The following is an 18,111-nucleotide window of genomic DNA, read 5'->3' on the forward strand; positions in this document are numbered from 1 at the left end:
ATGCTTAATTAGGTACTGCAAAACCATAAAAAGAATAAATTCCTGAAATGTGAAGGAAAATAAACGTAACTCTATATCCCGATGTTAAGCAAGAGGAATCAATCACAGAATGGTGATTGTCCATGCTAGTATTCAGATTCCTATATATGGACACTGAATAAAAAATATAAAAATGTGATCTGAAGGTATAAGAGTGTTTGTATGTGAGGAACCATATACATACCATATATAGTAGCTGTATTCACACACACCAGAAAAGGCCATTGGATCTCAATACAGATGGTTGTGAGCCACCATGTGGTTGCTGAGAAATGAACTCAGGACCTCTAGAAGGGCAGTCATTGCTCTTAACTGCTGAGCCATCTCTCCAACACCCCAACCCATTTACTTTGAAATAATAAAATTCAGGTCTTCTTTCATTACATAATGCTTTCTTGTGTGCATTAATCTCATTGTTCTATACATTTAATTATTAGTTAGTAGCTATGCTGATATCACACTTTGGATATAATTAATAATAATGGGAACATGCATATACCTATTATATACTTAATTTTATTTACATTGAAACAGAATTTTGCTGTATATTTTCCAACTTGTCAGAACTCATAGTAATCTCCTGCCTCAGTCTCTGAGAAGCTGGGATTATAGTTGTGTACCATCATCTCCAACATGTAGGATGCCCATAGGCTTGTATGACTTTAAATTCATATAACCATGGACTTTTAAGTAACTAAAGTAGAAATAAATTCTCTATAGCCAGGTGTTGTAAAATGAAGCAGATCTAAAAGTCCTCTGCTGATTTTAGTAAACACATTCTTATAATTTTTGTCTCTGCCCTTATTTTTTCTTATCATGTAACAAATCTCACTTATCCTAGCGAAAAAGAAATTCACTCTTAGTCTGTTTCTCTGCTCTGTCTGAGTGTGTGTGTGTGTGTGTGTGTGTGTGTGTGTGTGTGTGTGTGTGTGTGCTCTTACTTAAAGTGCTTGTAAGTATATGTGAAACTAATTAGAATGAGTGCTTAAAATGACTGAGGTAGAAAACTGGAAGCCCTACTGAGTGTGATCAGTGCTGTAGAATGTATTGTTTCTCCAGGAAACCCTGGGGAAGTGTGGATCAGAGAGTCTTCAGGAGCCCACTCCTACAGAGCTGTAGATCTACCTAGGAATATGGAAGCTGATGCTGTCCGCATGAGCCATGTGGAGAAGGACTTCATTGCCCTCTACTCTACAACACCACGTATGTGTTTTCTCAACTATACAGCTTTGCAGATCAAAAGCCATCTTTTTATTAGATTTTTTTTGTATTTACAATTCAAATGTTATACCCTTTAATATCCGCCCTTGCCCCTGTTTCTATGAGGGTGCTCCCACACCACCAGCCTGGCATTCCATTACACTAGGGAATCAAGCCTTCACAGAATCAAGAGCCTCTCCTTGTACCCACATACGCATATGTAGGTAGAGTCATGGGTCCCTCCATGTGTTCTTTTTGGGGTTTTTTTAAGTTACTCATTTTTCTTTCTTTTTTTTTCTTTTGTTTATTGGAGTTTTTACTTATATTTCAAAAGTTATCCCATTTCCAGACTTCCCGTCCATAAGCCCCCTATCTTATCCCCACTCCCCTTATTCTACAAGAGTGTTTCCCCTTCTCAACCATCCTCTCCTTCCTGCCTCCCTGCCCTGACATTCTCCTATATGGGGGGAGAGGGGTACAGCCTAGGCAGGACCAAGAGCTTCTTCTCCCATTGGTGCCCAACAAGTCCATCCTCTGCTACATACGCATCACAGGTCTATCGATGTGTAATCTTTGGGTAGTAGTTTAGTCCCTGGGAGCTCTGGTTGGTCGGTATTGCTGTTCTTGTGGGGATAAAAGCCCCTTCAGTTCCTTCTATCCTTTCTCTACTTCCTCCAATGGGGACCCCGATCTTAGTTCAAGGGTTTTCCTGCTAGCATATACTTCTGTATTTTCATGCTCTGGCTGAGCCTCTCAGGAGACAGCTATTTCAGGCTCCTGCCAGCATGCACTTCTTGGCTTCATCAATATGGTCTAGAATATATATATATATGCTGTCTCTGCTACAAACTTTGCCTCCATATCCCCTTCTATAAATATTTTTGTTCACACTTTTAAGAAGGACTGAAGCATCTGCACTTTGGGCATCCTTTACTTCTTCTTGAGCTACCTGTGGTCTGTGGACTGTATCTTGTGTAATTCGAGCTTTTAGGCCAACATCCATTTATCAGTAAATGTATACCATGTGTTTTTTTTTTTTTTTCGTGCTTGGGTTACCACACTCAGGATGATACTTTCTAGGTCGATTCATTTGCCTAATGGTTTTCACAAAGTCATTGTTTCTGATATATGAGTAGTACACATCATGTAAACATACCACATTTTCTGTATTCATTCCTCTGTTGCAGGGCATCTGGGTTCTTCACAGCTTCTGGCTATTATAAATAAGTCTGCTATGAACATAGTGGAACATGTGTCTTTTTGTATGTTGGATCATCCTTTGGGTATATGCCCAGGAGTGGTATAGCTTGGTCCTCAGATGGTCCAATGTCTGAGGAACCTCCAGACTGATTTCTAGTGTGGCTGTACCAGCTTGCAATCCCACCAAACAATGGAGGTGTTCCTCTTTCTTCACATCCTTGCCAGCATCTGTTGTCACATGAGTATTTGATCTTAGCCATTCTGACTAGTTTGAGGTAGAATCTAAGGGTTGTTTTGATTTGCATTTCCCTGAGGACTAAGGGTGTGGAATATTTCTTTAGGTGCTTCTCTGCCATTCAATGTTCCTCATTTGAGAATTCTTTGTTTAGGTTTGTACCGCATTTTTTGAATAGGGTTGTTTGATTTTCTGGGGTCTAACTTGTTGAGTTATTTATATATATTGGATATCAGCCTTCTATAAAATGTTAGTTGATAAAGATCTTTTCCCAATCTGTTGGTTGCCATTTTGTCCTATTGACAGTGTCCTTTGCCTTACAGAAGCTTTGCAATTTTATGATATCCTATTTGTCAATTGTTGATCTTAGAATTTAAGACATTGGTGTTCTATTCAGGAAATTTTCTCCTGTGTCCATGTGTTTGATGCTCTTTCCCATGTTTTCTTCTATTAGTTTCAGTGTATCTGGTTTTATGTTGAGATCCTTGATCCACTTTGACTTGAGCTTTGTACCAAGAGTTAAGTATGGGTAATTTGCATTTTTCTACATGTTGACCTCCAGTTGAGCCAGCACCATTTTTTGAAATTTTTTTCCACTGGATGGTTTTAGCTCCTTTATCAAAGATTAACTGACCATAGGTGTGTAGGTTCATTTCTGGATCTTCAATTATATTCCATTGATTTACCTGTCTGTCTCTGTACCTATGCCATGCAGTTTTTATCACGATTGTTCTGTAATACAGCTTGAGGTCAGGGATGGTGATTCCCCCAGAAGTTCTTTTATTGTTCAGATTAGTTTTCACTCTCCTGGGATTTGGTTATGCCAAATAAATTTGAGAATTATGTCAACTTTATGAAGAATTGAGTGGGATTTTAATGGGGATTGCAATGAACCTTTAGATTGCTTTTGGCAAGTTGAGCATTTTTACTATATTAATCTTGGCAATCCATGATCATGGGAGATTTTTCCTTCTTCTGAGATATTTTTTTCAATTTCTTTCTTCCATGACTTTAAGGTCTTGTTATATAGATCTTTCATTTACTCTGTTAGAGTCACAACAAGGTATTTTACATTATTTCTGTCTATTGTGAAGGGTACAGTTTTCCTAATTTCTTTCTTTTTAATCTCTCTCTCTCTCCTCTCTCCTCTCTCTCTCTCTCTCTCTCTCTCTCTCTCTCTCTCTCTCTCCCCCTCTCCCCCCTCTCTTTCTCTCTCTCTGTTTTGTTTATTTGTTTATCAGCTGTAGGTGTTCTCTGGTGGAATTTCTGGGGTCACTTAAGCATACTACTATATCATCTGCAAATAGTGAAATTTTGACTTCGTCTTTTCAAATTTGTATCCCTTTGACCTCCTTTTTTTGTCTGATTGCTCTGGCCAGGCCCTCAAGTACTATATTGAATAAGTAGGGAGAGAGTGGGCAGCATTGTCACTGTGGTAGGTTTCCTGTATGCAGCAAAATGGTGGTTCCTGTTTATATATCCAGTCTGTTAGTCTATGTCTTTTTATTTGGGGAATTGAGTCCATGATGTTGAGAGATATTAAGGAACAGTAATTACTGTTGCCTAAATTTTTTTTGTTGTTAGAGAGGAATTATGTTTGTATGGCTATGTTCTTTTGGATTAGTTGAAAGGAGATTATATTCTTGCTTTTCCTAGGGTGAAGTTTCCCTCGTTGTGTTGGAGTTTTCCATCTATCATCGTTTGTAGGACTTGATTTGTGGAAATATGTTGTGTAAATTTGGTTTTGTCATGGAATATCTTGGTCTTTCCATCTACGGTCATTGAGAGTTTTGCTAGGTATAGTAGCTGGGCTAGCATTTCTCTTCTCTTAGGGTTTGTATGACATGTGCTCAGGATCTCCTGGCTTTCATAGTCTCTTGAAGAAGTCTGGTTTACTTCTGATAGGTCTGCCCTTATATGTTACTTTGCATTTATCCCTTACTACTTTTAATATTTTTCTTTGTTTTGTGCATTTGGTGTTTTTATTTTTAAATGATGGAAGGAAATTTTTTTCTGCTTCAGTCTATTTGGAGTTCTTTAGATTTCTTATATGTTCATGGGCATCATTTTCTTTACATTAAGGAAGTTTTCTTCTATAATTTTGTTTAAGATATTACTGGTCCTTTATGTTGGGAATTTTCTCTCCCTTCTATACCAATTATCGATAGGTTTGTTCTTCTCATTGTGTCCTATATTTCCTGGATGTTTTGGGTTAGGAGATTTTTGAAATTTCTTTAACTGTTTTGTGTTTTCCTTCCTTCCTTCTTTCCTTCCTTCCTTCTTTCCTTCTCTCTCTCTCTCTCTCTCTCTCTCTCTCCCTCTCCGTCTCCCCCTCTCTTTTCTCTTTTTGTTATTTTTTTTTGTATCTTCTGCACCTGAAATTCACTCTTCTATCTATTGGAGATGCCTATGTCTTTGACTCCCGATCTCTTTCCTAGGTTTTCTATCTCTAGGCTTGTCTCCCTTTCTGATTTCCTTATTGTTTCTATTTTCATTTTAGATCCTAAATGGTTTTGATCAATTCCTTCACCTTTTACATTGTTTTTCCTGTAATTCTTTAAGGAATTTTTGTGTTTCTTCTTTAAGGGCTTCTACCTGATTACTTGTATTCTCCTGTATTTCTTTAAGGGAGTTATTTATGTCCCTCTTAAAGTCCTCTATCAGCATCATGATATGTGATTTTAAATCCAAATTTTGCTTTTTCCAATGTCAGTGAATCCAGGACTTGTTTTGGTGGGAGAACTGGGTTCAGATAATGCCAAGCAGCCTCGGTTTCTGTTGCTTAGGTTCTTGTGCTTGCCTCTTACTATCTGGTTATCTCTGGTGTTATTAGTTCTTGATATCTCCGACTAGAGCCTGTTTTTTCTGTGAGCCTTGGTTTTTAACTGTGTCAGCACTCCTGCAAGACAGTTCTTTCTGGATGGAATTTGGGTGTGGAGAACTTTGTCACAGAGTTAGCTCAGGCTTTATGGAGACCACAGGGCTCTGTGGTTCCTATGCTTTGTGCGCTCCTGGTGGATCCTTCTTTGGCCAGTTATTAAAGGAAAAGTGGTGGTCTCCTCTGTGAGCTTAGGACAGCACTCTTGGGAGACCAGCTCTCAGGGTGGAATTTGGGTATGGAGGGGCAATGGGACAGCCTTAGCTCCAGGATATTGACAGAGACCCAAAAGCCATCTTTATATAGCAATGGTCTGACACAAATTTTGAGGCAAACTTTATGTTAAATAAATGTGATTTTTGTTTTGAGGACATGTACTCTTTTTACACGACTTTTAAGACTGGCTTTTTACTATAATTAAAGAATTGTATTATATATTTATATACAATATATAGTAAATATATATAATTATATAGTAATATATATATATATATATATATATATATATTCAGGATATTTCTGTCCAGAGGATACTCTTCGTAACTTTTAACAAACATGATTGATTCCTTTTTTTTAATGAAATTTGTTCAACATTCTTACATAAAGGTCATAAATCACAGAATTATCTGCTTCTTTTCAAATATTCAGGCACAAAGACATTTTGGCCAACATTCTGTCCAATTCTAGATAGATCAATTTTACGACATGGTTCACTAGGAAATGGTATCCTGTTAAAGAAGATGAAGAAGTCACATTTGCAGGTCTCAAGGACTGGCACAGTGTTGATTGTTTGACCTGTGTATGTGTTCCCTAAGGTGCTTTCTGTCTACTTTTTAAATTTATATATTTTTCAGGGTTCTTTTTAAAAATATTTTGTGGAGGCAAACTTGACAACCTCAAGCAGCACAAGTTTAATGTTTGCACTTAATTAGATTGAAAATTTATGTAAGACACCATCAGCACAGAGTATATCTGCTGTCCTCTCTCCTCCCAATATATATCAGTCTCATCTATTTTCCTTACTGAGGATTTTTTTTGAAAACATTGTGCATACAATCTACACTTTACAGATCATTATTGTTATTTGTGATCTATATGTGATACATGGAAATCCAGTAGACCCTATAACTTATTCATCTCCTGTACCTAAAATATTGGTTCTGTATAGTATTTTATTATTATATGTAAAAAACAAACAAACAATCAAAAAATCCAAATGACATAATCTATAAAAAAGAAACCCTAAATGTTGTCTATCAATAGGAAAAGAGTTACTATACAAAATGAGTTAGTGTAGGCATATCTATACTTCCCTTCATTGCAAGTTGATTGCTAGGCTCTGCTTAAAAAAAAAAAGTAGGGGCTGGGGATTTAGCTCAGTCGTAGAGCGCTTACCTAGGAAGCGCAAGGCCCTTGGTTCGGTCCCCAGCTCCGAAAAAAAGAACCAAAAAAAAAAAAAAAAAAGTAAAGCACAGAAAATCCATAACACATTGTATGACACTTTCTGTTTTCATAGACCACTTGTCCTACAGAGACAAAACAAGAGGCTCTTACTTCATCTCCAAACTCATTTCCTGCTTCCGGATACATGCCTGCTCTTGTCATCTATTTGATATATTTCTGAAGGTGAATGTTTTACAGCTCATTTATATTTTTTATCAAGATTTCACTATACTCACTGTTCACATTTCAATAACATAGTTAGACATGCAAAGGAAAATGGGCTCTGTTTTTTATTCACATGTTTAAAATTTAGCTTAGAAAAAGATATTAATATATTCCAGTGAAAGTTCTAAACAGATTAGAAAAATACAAATATAAGCTTACATATTATGAATTGTCAGACTAAATACTAGGCTCTTTCATGAGAAATAGTTTTGGAAAGAAAGAAGATTATTAACATGAACAAAAGGGAGGATAGATGTTTGTGAATACAAAATTATAAAAGACATTACATATTTGTGAGAAAACAAACACATTTTTACAAATTAGAGAAAGTGGCTTTCTTACAGTACTTGGGGTATCTGTGAAGAGAGACCTAGGAATTCAACTTTTCAATTGAAAATAGATTATTTTAATAAATAATATATCCTGATTATGTTTTCTCCTTGCTCTACTCCTCTTAGTTCCTCCCCCCACCTCGAAAACAGAACCCTTCCTTTTCTATTCTTCATCAGAAAGCAAACAGGCTTCTAAAAGATAATAAAAGAAATAAAATATAACAGCAATTTAATAAATTAAAGTAGGATTTTGGTGGTGACGGTTTTTGTTGTTGTTTGTGTTTGGGGATTTTTTTGTTATTTTTATGTTTTGTTTGTTTTCCTTGTTTGTTTGATTGTGGAGTTTATTGTTGTTTGGTTTGGTTTGGTTTGATTTGGTTTGGTTTGGTTTGGTTTGGTTTGGAGGATTTAGAAATGTAGCATATTGTTTTATTCTAGTTCTCAGTGATCTCTAGTCTCAATTTCAGATATGGGCCCTATTACATGGAATGGAAGTTTAATCAAATAACTTTTAGGTTGGCTACTCCACAAATTTTATGCCATTATGTACTAGCATATCATACAGGCAGGACATTATTTGAGTAATATTTTTATATTAACCCTGGACCAGATATGGAGAAAAACTTTATAAAAATCATTCTGCCTTCTATAGGTGATTGGTTTATCTAAATAACAGAGTCCATTGCAATAAAGAAACTTTCCAGTTTCATGAGTTCCCATTTATTAATTGATGACCTTAGTGCTTGATGGTGTAATGTTCGGAAAGTCCTGGTCCAGTGAGTTCAAGGCTGGCCCTTCACTTTATCTTCAATTAAGTTCAGTGTAATCTATAGTATTTTGTTGAGGTCTTCGATCTCTTTGGAGATAAGTTTTGTGCATGGTGATGAGTATAGATTTATGTGTATTCTTCCACACCTAGTCATCCAGTTAAACAAATATTTGTTGAAGATTCTATCTTTCATCCAATGTTAATTTCTAGATTGTTTATAAAATACCAGCTATTTTAGACTATGTTGTTATTTGAGACTATGGTAAAAGGGGTTGTTTCCCTGATTTCTTTTGTTCATCATTGTATATGGAAGGGCTACTGGTTTTCTTTGTAAAGAAGTTGTGTGTTCAGATGCTTTGCTGGAAGTGTTTATCAGCTATAGTGATAAACCACTACAGTTTTTATGGTCATATATTTATTTGCAAATAAAGATTTTTTGATTTATTTATTTCAGGTTTGCATTTCTTTTGTCTCTTCAGTTGTTTTATAGCTCTAGATAATACTTGAAATGCTATATTCAGTAGACAAGAAGAGAGTAGATAACTGTGTCTTGTCTTGTTCCTGGTCGTAGTGTAATTGTGTTTTTTTTTTTTTCCATTTAAGTTGACTTGTCTATGTGCTTGTCATAAACTGCCTTCATTGTGTTAATGTATGTCCCTTGTATCCCTAATCTCTAGCACTTTAATCATAAAGTGGTATTGCAATTTGTCCAAGTGTTTTCTGCACCTAATCATGTATGGTGAATCTTGTGGTTATATCATTCAGTTTGTTTATTTAGAGGAGTTCATTTATCACTTTACGTATAGCAAACCATAAATGCATCTTGAAATGAAGCCTACTTGATCATGGTGGATGATTGTTTTGATATATTCTAGGATTCTGCTTGTGAAATTTTTATTGAGAATTTTTTGGACCTAAGTTCAATAGAGCAACTACTGTAGTTTTTTTTAGTTGGGACTTTATGTTGCTTTATTATTAACTGTGGTACTATAAAATGGATAGGGCAATATTTGTTCTGTTTTGTGGAATAATTCAAGATGTATTCAAATTTGTGGGACATGTTCTACCTGGGCAGCCTGGCCTGGCCTCAGTGAGAGATGAAGCATCTATCCTTGCAGAGATTTGAAGTGTGAGAGTGAAGGAATATCCATACGGGCCCCACCTGCTCAGAGAAGAAAGGAAGGGCTATGGGGGAAATTTGTGGAAAGAGATAAAGGTGTGGGGATTGAGTGGGATGTAAATTGAATAAGGAAAAATTAAAATTAAATTAAGAAAAAAAAGAAGTCAGTGAGATTTTAATTTACTTCAATGAACTCTCATTTTGGCTGCTACTTAAAAATAGGCCATGAATAGGAAAGGGAATTAAGGTTGGATAGTCTCAGATTAGATATGATGTTTATTTCTATGTATAGTAATCTTATAAACCCCAACTGACTCTGTTTTCAAAGAAACGCCATTTTGTGCAAAACCAGGGGCTAACCTCCAGTTCCAGAAAGAAAGTTCATCTGAGCAAACATCCTATGACAACGCCACCCGCTTAACAACAGCCAGAATATAATAGCAGGATCAAGGTACATAGAGACATGGTGCAGAAAAATACATAACCTGACCATCCTGTTTGTCACGTGGTTCTGCCCTGGTGTTCAGTTCCTGCTGATTATGCCAGAAATGCAGTTTTTAAAATATTAACTTGTAGAGTTAGATGGAGATTCCCCAAGCTTGCTGTAACCATAATAAAAAACCTACATCCCTAGACTCAGGGCTCTTACTCTGACCCAACGCAACTGTGAAAGTCGGAGAGACCCTACTCCTGAGCCCTTAATAAAAGACCATTGTGCATTTGTATTGAAATTGGCACCTCGGTGTTTTTAGGCTCCCTGTGACTTGGACATAACAGTCTTACATAGAATAGTATAGTAATGTTGAGTTAGACTTTCCATTAGCTTCCTCCCAATAACTCCTAAATTCTTTTCATCCCTATAGTTTTCTGCACTGCAATAAAGTATGTCTTCTGTCAATCTTGAAGCTTATACAATCCATATTTTATTTATGGTTTTAGGTGCAACAATCATTTGAAAAGGCAAGTATTAATTCCCAGATGCCCACCATTGATCGGGCAACCTTGACAAGATATTTCTACCTCTTTCCTGGCAATTGAGAACAGTAAGTAGATTTCCTTTTAGAGAAATGACTACTTAGCTTGGTTGGCCTAGTTCATTGACTCCTGGCACATTTATACTTCTATACTTTTAGATTCTATTTATCACTTCAAACAATCAAGCAAATGATAAAGGTTATAAGAAAAACAAAGATAAAACAAAAAAGCAACAATAAATGGTGGAAAATTTAACTTGACAATTATTGAAGTAAATTAGATTATGCCCATATGTTTATTAACATTTTTATCATTTCTCTCTTGCGGTACATCTTTTTATCACCTGCATAAACCACAGAGAATCCAAGTGGATATCAAGGGTGTTGACAGAAAAAGAAATGAGTGAGGGAATGGATTCTCTGTGGAATAAATATACATACCATCTATGCATTCTTTTTCTCCTCTGCAGAAGCAGCTTGAAGAAGTGATCTTGGCCAAGGATCATGATATATACCTGCAATTCCAGGATTAGGGAAACTGAGGAAAGAATAATTATGAATTCAAGACCAGCCTCAGCAATACTGTGGGATTCTGTCACATAAACAAGCAAACAAGCAAAAATAAAACAAACAAACAAAAAACTTTACCAAAAGGGAACATGTATTTATTTGTGTATATAAATTTAAAAATTTAAAAGGCAAATAATTGTCTTAAGTTGGGTTCTTTAGTGAAGAATGTTTAAATTAAAATGGTAGTAAATTGAAGTGATAGGGAATAGCCAACTGTAGTTTCAACTTTAGGGCTCACATGATGTCCACAATATGTGAAAAGAAAAGCAGGGAAGTTACCTCTGGAAGGAGGATGAAAGAAAGCTGTGATTGTAATGGTCAGCTTTTATTACCCAACTTGACAGAATCAAGAGTATCTTGGAGACAAGCCTCTGACCATGCCAGCGATACATTATGTTGAGTAAGTCAAGTGATGCAGAGATGCCTAGCCTAATAGTAGGAAGGATCATATCCTAAGACTGAGACCTGGAAAGCAAGCTGTACATGAGAACTTATCACTTTCTTCTTGGTTATGAGCATAAAACCCTAAGTTCCTGGAAAATTAATGTCCATCATGATAGACTATACCCTCAAAACTCTGAAGCATGGTAAACCAACTCTTCCTTCAATTGCTTTTGTCATAACATTTTAAAAATAAGATTGCAAGTAGATAAGACATAAATGATTAGATGATATGCCTTGCACACATTTAGATATTATTAAAACATATCAGAAAGACTTGAGGTGACTCAGTGAGTCAACATACTTACTGAGGCAGGTGAAGAATTCAGTCTGGTCCTTGGGTCCTGCATAGTAAAAGGAGGAAAATAAAAATGACTCATTTCACAAGTTGTCTTCTTGTCTCTATACAGGAGTATGTAAACACATACACACACACACACACACACACACACACACATACACAGAGAGAGAGAGAGAGACACAGAGACACAGAGACACAGAGACACAGAGAGAAACAGAGAGAGAAATAAAAGTTCTAAAAATCTTAATAACATGTATTAGCAATGAAGTGTTGTAATCAGAATCCTGCTGCACTATTGGCTGTGGTGAGTTGTTTTATAGCCAGATAGCCAGCATGACACACAATATGGTGTTTATGCATTTCAGGGACCAATCTGTGTATTTAAACAAAATGATTAAAAACAAAACTTCAAAGAAATATTTTAGTAGTTTTATTCATGACAGTAACATCCACAATATTAAAACATGGCAATAAATCAAAAGCAAATGGATAAACCGAATGAAATGGCATTCTACTCAGTCTGCAATGTGAATGTTATTCACGTTTAAAACAAAGAGTATTCTGCATACCGCAACATCAGTGGCTACTGTGGACATAATACTGTGCAATGAGAAAGAAAGAGTATGGAATTGCTCTGAAAACTTAGACTAATCTGACTCTTAAAGAGACAGAGAGAAAAGCAGCAATAGCAGACACTACAAAAGGAGGAAAGGAGTACTGTTTAGTTTTCGGTTGGTTTTTTTTTTCCTTTTAACTTGCATTATGAGAAGGGAAGCTTGACAGTGGTCTTTAAAGAATAAAGCGATTCCTTTGCTTTGGGGTTCTGGTAAAAGGAGGGATGAAGCATCATCTTGGCACAACTTGTCTATATCACAACATGGAAGAAACACTAGAAGGGAAACATCTGAACATACAATGGATCAAGCACATTATCCACAGAGACCAATATCAGCAGCTCCTAAGGGTGCCAGCCCAGTGACAGAATTTATAACTGTCAACTTTATTTTCTAATAATTTGTCTTTATAAAACCCAGCATTATGTAAAAATCATCCCAGCACATAAATACTGACATGCTCAGACCATAGCAGATGATAAATGTTTAATTGGTATAGTGCTTTAGTTTTATGAATGAAAAAAAACAAGCAAAAAATTAAAATAAAATCTAAGAATGAATGCCAAAGGGAACAAGGTAGTCTCATGAACAGTTGTGAACTACACTGTAGTCTAAAAGTTGTTCAAGATGGTAAGCATATTATTTACACTTCTCCACAATTAAAACATGAATACCAAAAATGAAGTATGATAACAGGGAAGATGAAGAATGGATCTCAATTTATGTACACAGAAGAAAGTGAAGTCACTTGTTAATATTGTAAAATAAAAAGGAGGGTTAAGTGTATTTTCAGGTGAGTATGCTGGTACAGCCTACAACCTTAGCACTCATGAGGCCAAAGCCAGAAAGAAGATCAGGACTTTGAAATCAGCCTGGGGCTATAAATTTTTCCTCAAAAAATAATTAATTTTAATTTGGTGAAATAAAAGGCATTAAAAGCCATGGTATCAACACCGAGAAAGAGATCAGTCTAGCTATAGTTTGCTTTTATATGAACTAGGCAATGACAGGAAATATATTAATTAACATACTGAAGTACCTGAAAAAGGTACAGATGTACAGTAAAAAAGTGAGTGAGACATGCATGTGGAGCTGGCCCTGTGACACAGATCTCTGTACCCAAATCCCATGGGGAGAGAGCTGGATTCTCAGAAGAGTGGACAATCCTGAGACCACAGGTGAGACCACCACTTCTGCCCATATCCCTGGCCCAAGAGGAACCTGCCTTGAGCCCTCTAGACACAGGAAAGGAATAGCACTCTGGAACAGGATCCTTTTAGTTGCTGCCTATGCCTTGAACTGAACCTGTGCTACAGTTCTCTGTACCAAGATCCCACTGGGAGAAAGCCAGTCTCCAAGAAGGCTGGCAAACCTGAAAGCACAAGTAAGACCATCACTTCTGCTCTGAGGCACCCGCCCAGAACTCTCAGAACTCAGGAACCAAGAAACAGTCAGGGATAGGATCATTTTGGATTCACAGTGTGCTCAGAGCTGATCCTGTGCCACAGCTCTCTGTATCCAGATCCCGGAGAAATGGAGAAAGCCATTCTCCAGGAGTGTTGACACACAGGCTTACAGGAGGGTCAAACTATTGTCAGAGACAGCAAGCCAGCTAACACCAGAAATATGCAGATGTCAAGAGGCAAAGGCAAGAACCTAAGCAACACAAAGAAAGGCCACTTGGCATCATCAAAATTCAGTTCCCACCAACACAGCAAGCCCTGGATTGCCCAACACACTGGAAAAGCAAGATTTTGATTTAAAAATCACAACTCATGTTGACATTAGAGGACTTTAAAGAGGACATAAATAACTCCATTAAAGAAATACAGCACAGCACAGGTAAACAAGTAGAATCCCTTAAAGAGGAAACACAAAAACCCCTAAAGAATTACAGGAAAACACAACCAAACAGATGAAGGAATTGAACAAACTGATCCAGGATCTAAAAGCAGAAATAGAAACAATAAAGAAATCACAAAGAAAGACAACCCTGGAGATAGAAAACCTTGGAAAGATAACAGGGGACATTGGCACAAGCATTACCAACAGAATACAAGACAAAATCTCAGGGGCAGTAGATACCATAGAAAACATTGATGCAATGGTCAAAGAAAATGCAAAACACAAAAAAGCTCCTAATCCAAAACATCCAGGAAATCCAAGACATAATGAGAAGATCAAACCTAAGGATAATAGGTATAGAAGAAAACAAAAATTCCTAACTGAAAGGGCCAGTAAATATCTTTAACAAAATTATAGAAGAAAATTTCCCTAAACTAAATAAAGTAAGCTTCATTTCAGGGATGCAGGACTGGTTCAATGTATGGGCATCCATCAACATAATCCATTACATAAATAAATTCAAAGGAAAAAGATCACATGTTCATCTCATTAGATGCTGCAAAAGCATTTCAAAAAATTCAACACTGCTTCATGTTAAAAGTTTTGGAAAGGTCAGGAATTCAAGGTCAATACCTAAACATAGTAAAAGCAATATATAGCAAACCAGTAGCCAACATCAAACTAAATGGAGAGAAACTTGAAGCAATCCCACTAAAATCAGGGGCTGGACAAGGCTGCCCACACTCTCCTTACCTATTTGATATACTACTAGCAGTCCTAGCCAGAGCAATCAGACAACAAAAGGAATACAAATTGGAAAAGAAGAAGTTAAGATATAGCTATTTGCAGATGGTAAGATAGTATACTTAAATGACACCAAAAAATGCCACCAGAGAACTCCTAAACCTGATAAACAACTTCAGCAAAGTAGCTGGATATAAAATTAAACAAATCAGTATCCTTCCTCTACTGAAAGGATAAAGAGCAAGAGAAAGAAATTAGGGAAATGACACCCTTCACAGTAATCATAAATAATATAAAATACCTTGGTGTGACTCTAACCAAGGCAGAGAAAGATGTGTATGACAAGAACTTCAAGTCTCTGAACAAAGAAATTGAAGATCTCAGAAGTTTGAAAGATTTCCCATGCTCCTGAATTGGCAGGATTAATATTGAAAAATGACCATCTTGCCAAAAGCAATCTACAGATTCTGAAAGACCCCTGAAGTGGGGAGACCCTCACTCAAGTCTCAGGAGGACACGATCCCCCAAGAACTCATGAGAGACCGATCTTGATGCAATCAACAAGAGGTTTATTGAGAGGGACGACAGAAACCAGTGCACTGGGGTCAAGACTCGTATCCCACACAGGGGTCGAGGAGTTTGACCTCAAATGGTTGGAAGAAGGGGTATTTAAAGGAAAAACCATACTGAATCACAAGGAAGAACCGCCTGTTTCTCATGATTGTTACCGAATCACAAGGAAAAAAACTCCTGTTTCTCATGATTGTTTTTTTAAGATTTTTATCTAACTTTATGGTTAACCAGTTCCTGCTACCATAGTCAACTGCTATTATGGTCAGCTGCTATTATGGTTAGCTAGTTCCTGGAACAAAGTGGCTGAACCAGCTGGTGCAATTACTCTTTCTGTGATCAGCTAGTTTCCGGAACAGGCAGTTCCAGGGCCTGCTTTTGGCTTCAACTTTTGTCTAGGGGGCAATTTTAAACTTTTTCCTTTCAAATCAATGTAATTCCCATTAAAATTCCAACTCAATTTTTCATGGAGTTTGAATGAGCAATTTGCAAATTCATTTGGAATAAAAAAAAACACAGGATAGCTAAAACTATGAGAGGTGTATGTTCGCGGTCAATCATTGAACTGAGAATTGGGTCCCCATTGCAGAGTTAGACAAAGGATTGAAGGAGCTGAAAGGGTTTGCAATACCGTAAGAACAACAATACCAACCAACCAGAGCTCCCAGGGACTAAACCACCATCCAAGGTGTACACATGTACTGACCCATGACTCCAACTGCCTATGTAGCAGAGGATGACCTGCTTGGGCATCAATGGGAGGAGAATTTCTTGGTCCTGCCAAGGCTGGACCCTCCATTACAGGGGAATGTTAGGGTAGAGAGGTGGGAAGGGTTGGGTGGATGGGTGAGGGAACACCTTCATAGAAGAAGGGGGAGGGAGGAGGGGATAGGAAGTTTATGGACGGGAAACTAGGGAAGGGGCTAACACTTGAAAGGTAAATTTAAAAAATATCCATAAAAAACAAGTATATAAGAGTGAGAAATGTTGGAGGGCCTGATTTTCAGTGTAAACTTTCCTCCACTGTGCTTATTCATTGAATTATGTAGTGTGTTAATATGACAAATATTTTAAAATTATATTCTACACACTTGATAGTTCACAACCTATTAAACTATGTATTTTCACTATGTTGCTTTCAAGAAAAGAAGAAAGAAGTTTGACACTGACATTGTGTTAGCCTTTTGATTGGATTAAGAGAGTCTTATGTTGCCATTGAGGCAAGAATGGTTCTGAGGGAGTTTCTGGACAGGACAGACTACAGATTGGTGGGGAGCAGGAAGCTACCCTGGATTTGCTTCCCCTAGTACTGAGGTCTAGAAGAGGTTATGAAACAGAAAATGGAGAATTACAAGTGAGTGCATTGTGCTCCCTGTTCTGTCAAGAAATGAGGATGTTTTCTTCAGGTTGCAGTCAACAAGTTTTCTACATGGACTTTCAGATTTCCAAGTTGGAAAAGTCCACAAGACTTTGTGAAGGCAGGCCTGGAAATTCACCTATTCTTTGAAGATGAGGTGTTAGTCAGACCAATTAGCTCCTGAGGGCAGTAAGGCAAAAAAGGCTACTAGAAGAAGGCAAATGGATGAAACCAACAACATTAGAATTGTATTAAGTATTGTATGAGGAATAGGAACAATTCTGAAAGAAATGACTAATATGCAGCATCCTGAACCATGAAATTAAAGTAACAAATGCAGCATTCATTTCCATTTTATAAGCATTTCCCTTATTTAACTTTTTCTGCCATTATTTATCCATATATTTTCAAAAGTTAGAGGAAAAGACTGTCCTGTGCATTTAACATACTGCAGTGCGCACTGGTGTCTCCCAGTAAGTAATATCTGAAATTGACAAACAAACCTGCTGATTTGGGAAAATGAAAACAAAATAACTTACTTTGAGTTTCTATTGGCGGTACCAGCATCAAGGTATGGCATCTCAGTCAGCATCTCTTTCAGCTGAAGCCCTGTGAATTGACACATTCTGGGTTCACCAAGTACCACTGTTAGCAATATTTTGTCTAAACTCTGCCCCAGTGACCTGGCAAAAGGTATGCCTGACCCACTATAAAAGGGTCTGCTTTCCTCCTCCTCACTTTCTCACTCTTGCCTTTTTGAGCCCTCTCTGTCCTTTTGCCTCTTCCCTCCTATCTTCCCATTTCCTTCCTTTCTTTCTTTCCATGTGCTCATAGCCAGCCTCTCTCTCTCCCTCTCTCTCTCTCTCTCTCTCTCTCTCTCTCCCTCTCTCTTCTACCCTCCTAACTCCCCCCTCCCATGCCCTGAATAAACTGTATCCTATACTATACCACTGTTTGGCTGGTCCCTCAAGGGAAAGAAATGGCTCAGCATGGGCCTTCAGAGGCATCCCCTTCCCACAGCTTGCCACACATCCACCAAACATATTCTTTCTCTCCTTTATCCTTTAATAAATACAACAGGCAACGTTTGCTGGTTTCTTACCTTTGTAAAGGCCCATAGAGGTGCTAAGAAAACAACTCAGAGTGCATTTTGAAATTGTGTTAAAGATTGACTGAATTGAGAATGAATTGTCTGTGAGTATACATTTTCAGTCAGAAAAAATTAGGAAGTCAAAGAGAAACTCTGCCTATCAA

The 18,111-nt window shown here is 37.2% G+C and overlaps 1 protein-coding gene and 1 long non-coding RNA gene across 7 annotated transcripts in view; one reads left to right on the forward strand and one right to left on the reverse strand.

Moving 5' to 3' along the window:
• Positions 1-11,062, forward strand: part of Casp4 (caspase 4) — a 36,162-nt gene extending 25,100 nt beyond the window's left edge. For 3 of the 6 annotated variants that reach the window (XM_063264773.1, NM_053736.2, XM_063264775.1), the window contains 4 exons: positions 1,099-1,242; positions 7,069-7,178; positions 10,381-10,484; positions 10,886-11,062. In XM_063264773.1, coding sequence (XP_063120843.1) covers positions 1,099-1,242; positions 7,069-7,178; positions 10,381-10,479 — 353 coding nt within the window. In that variant the 3' untranslated portion in view covers positions 10,480-10,484; positions 10,886-11,062. Of the gene's footprint in view, positions 1-1,098; positions 1,243-7,068; positions 7,179-9,769; positions 9,893-10,380; positions 10,489-10,885 lie in introns of those variants that run through there. The other 3 variants (XR_005487740.2, XR_010053917.1, XM_063264774.1) reach the window with 2 other exon arrangements.
• Positions 11,063-11,176: 114 nt separating this feature from the next.
• LOC102557277 (uncharacterized) lies at positions 11,177-18,095 on the reverse strand. The gene is made up of 3 exons (XR_593747.4): positions 17,960-18,095; positions 17,397-17,466; positions 11,177-11,770 (listed from the first exon to the last, which is right to left on the reverse strand). It is a non-coding gene; the product is annotated as an uncharacterized LOC102557277 (long non-coding RNA).
• Between the last annotated feature and the right edge of the window lie 16 nt (positions 18,096-18,111).

Source organism: Rattus norvegicus, chromosome 8 (genome assembly GCF_036323735.1).
Source record: "Rattus norvegicus strain BN/NHsdMcwi chromosome 8, GRCr8, whole genome shotgun sequence".
Classification (NCBI taxonomy): Eukaryota; Metazoa; Chordata; class Mammalia; order Rodentia; family Muridae; genus Rattus; species Rattus norvegicus.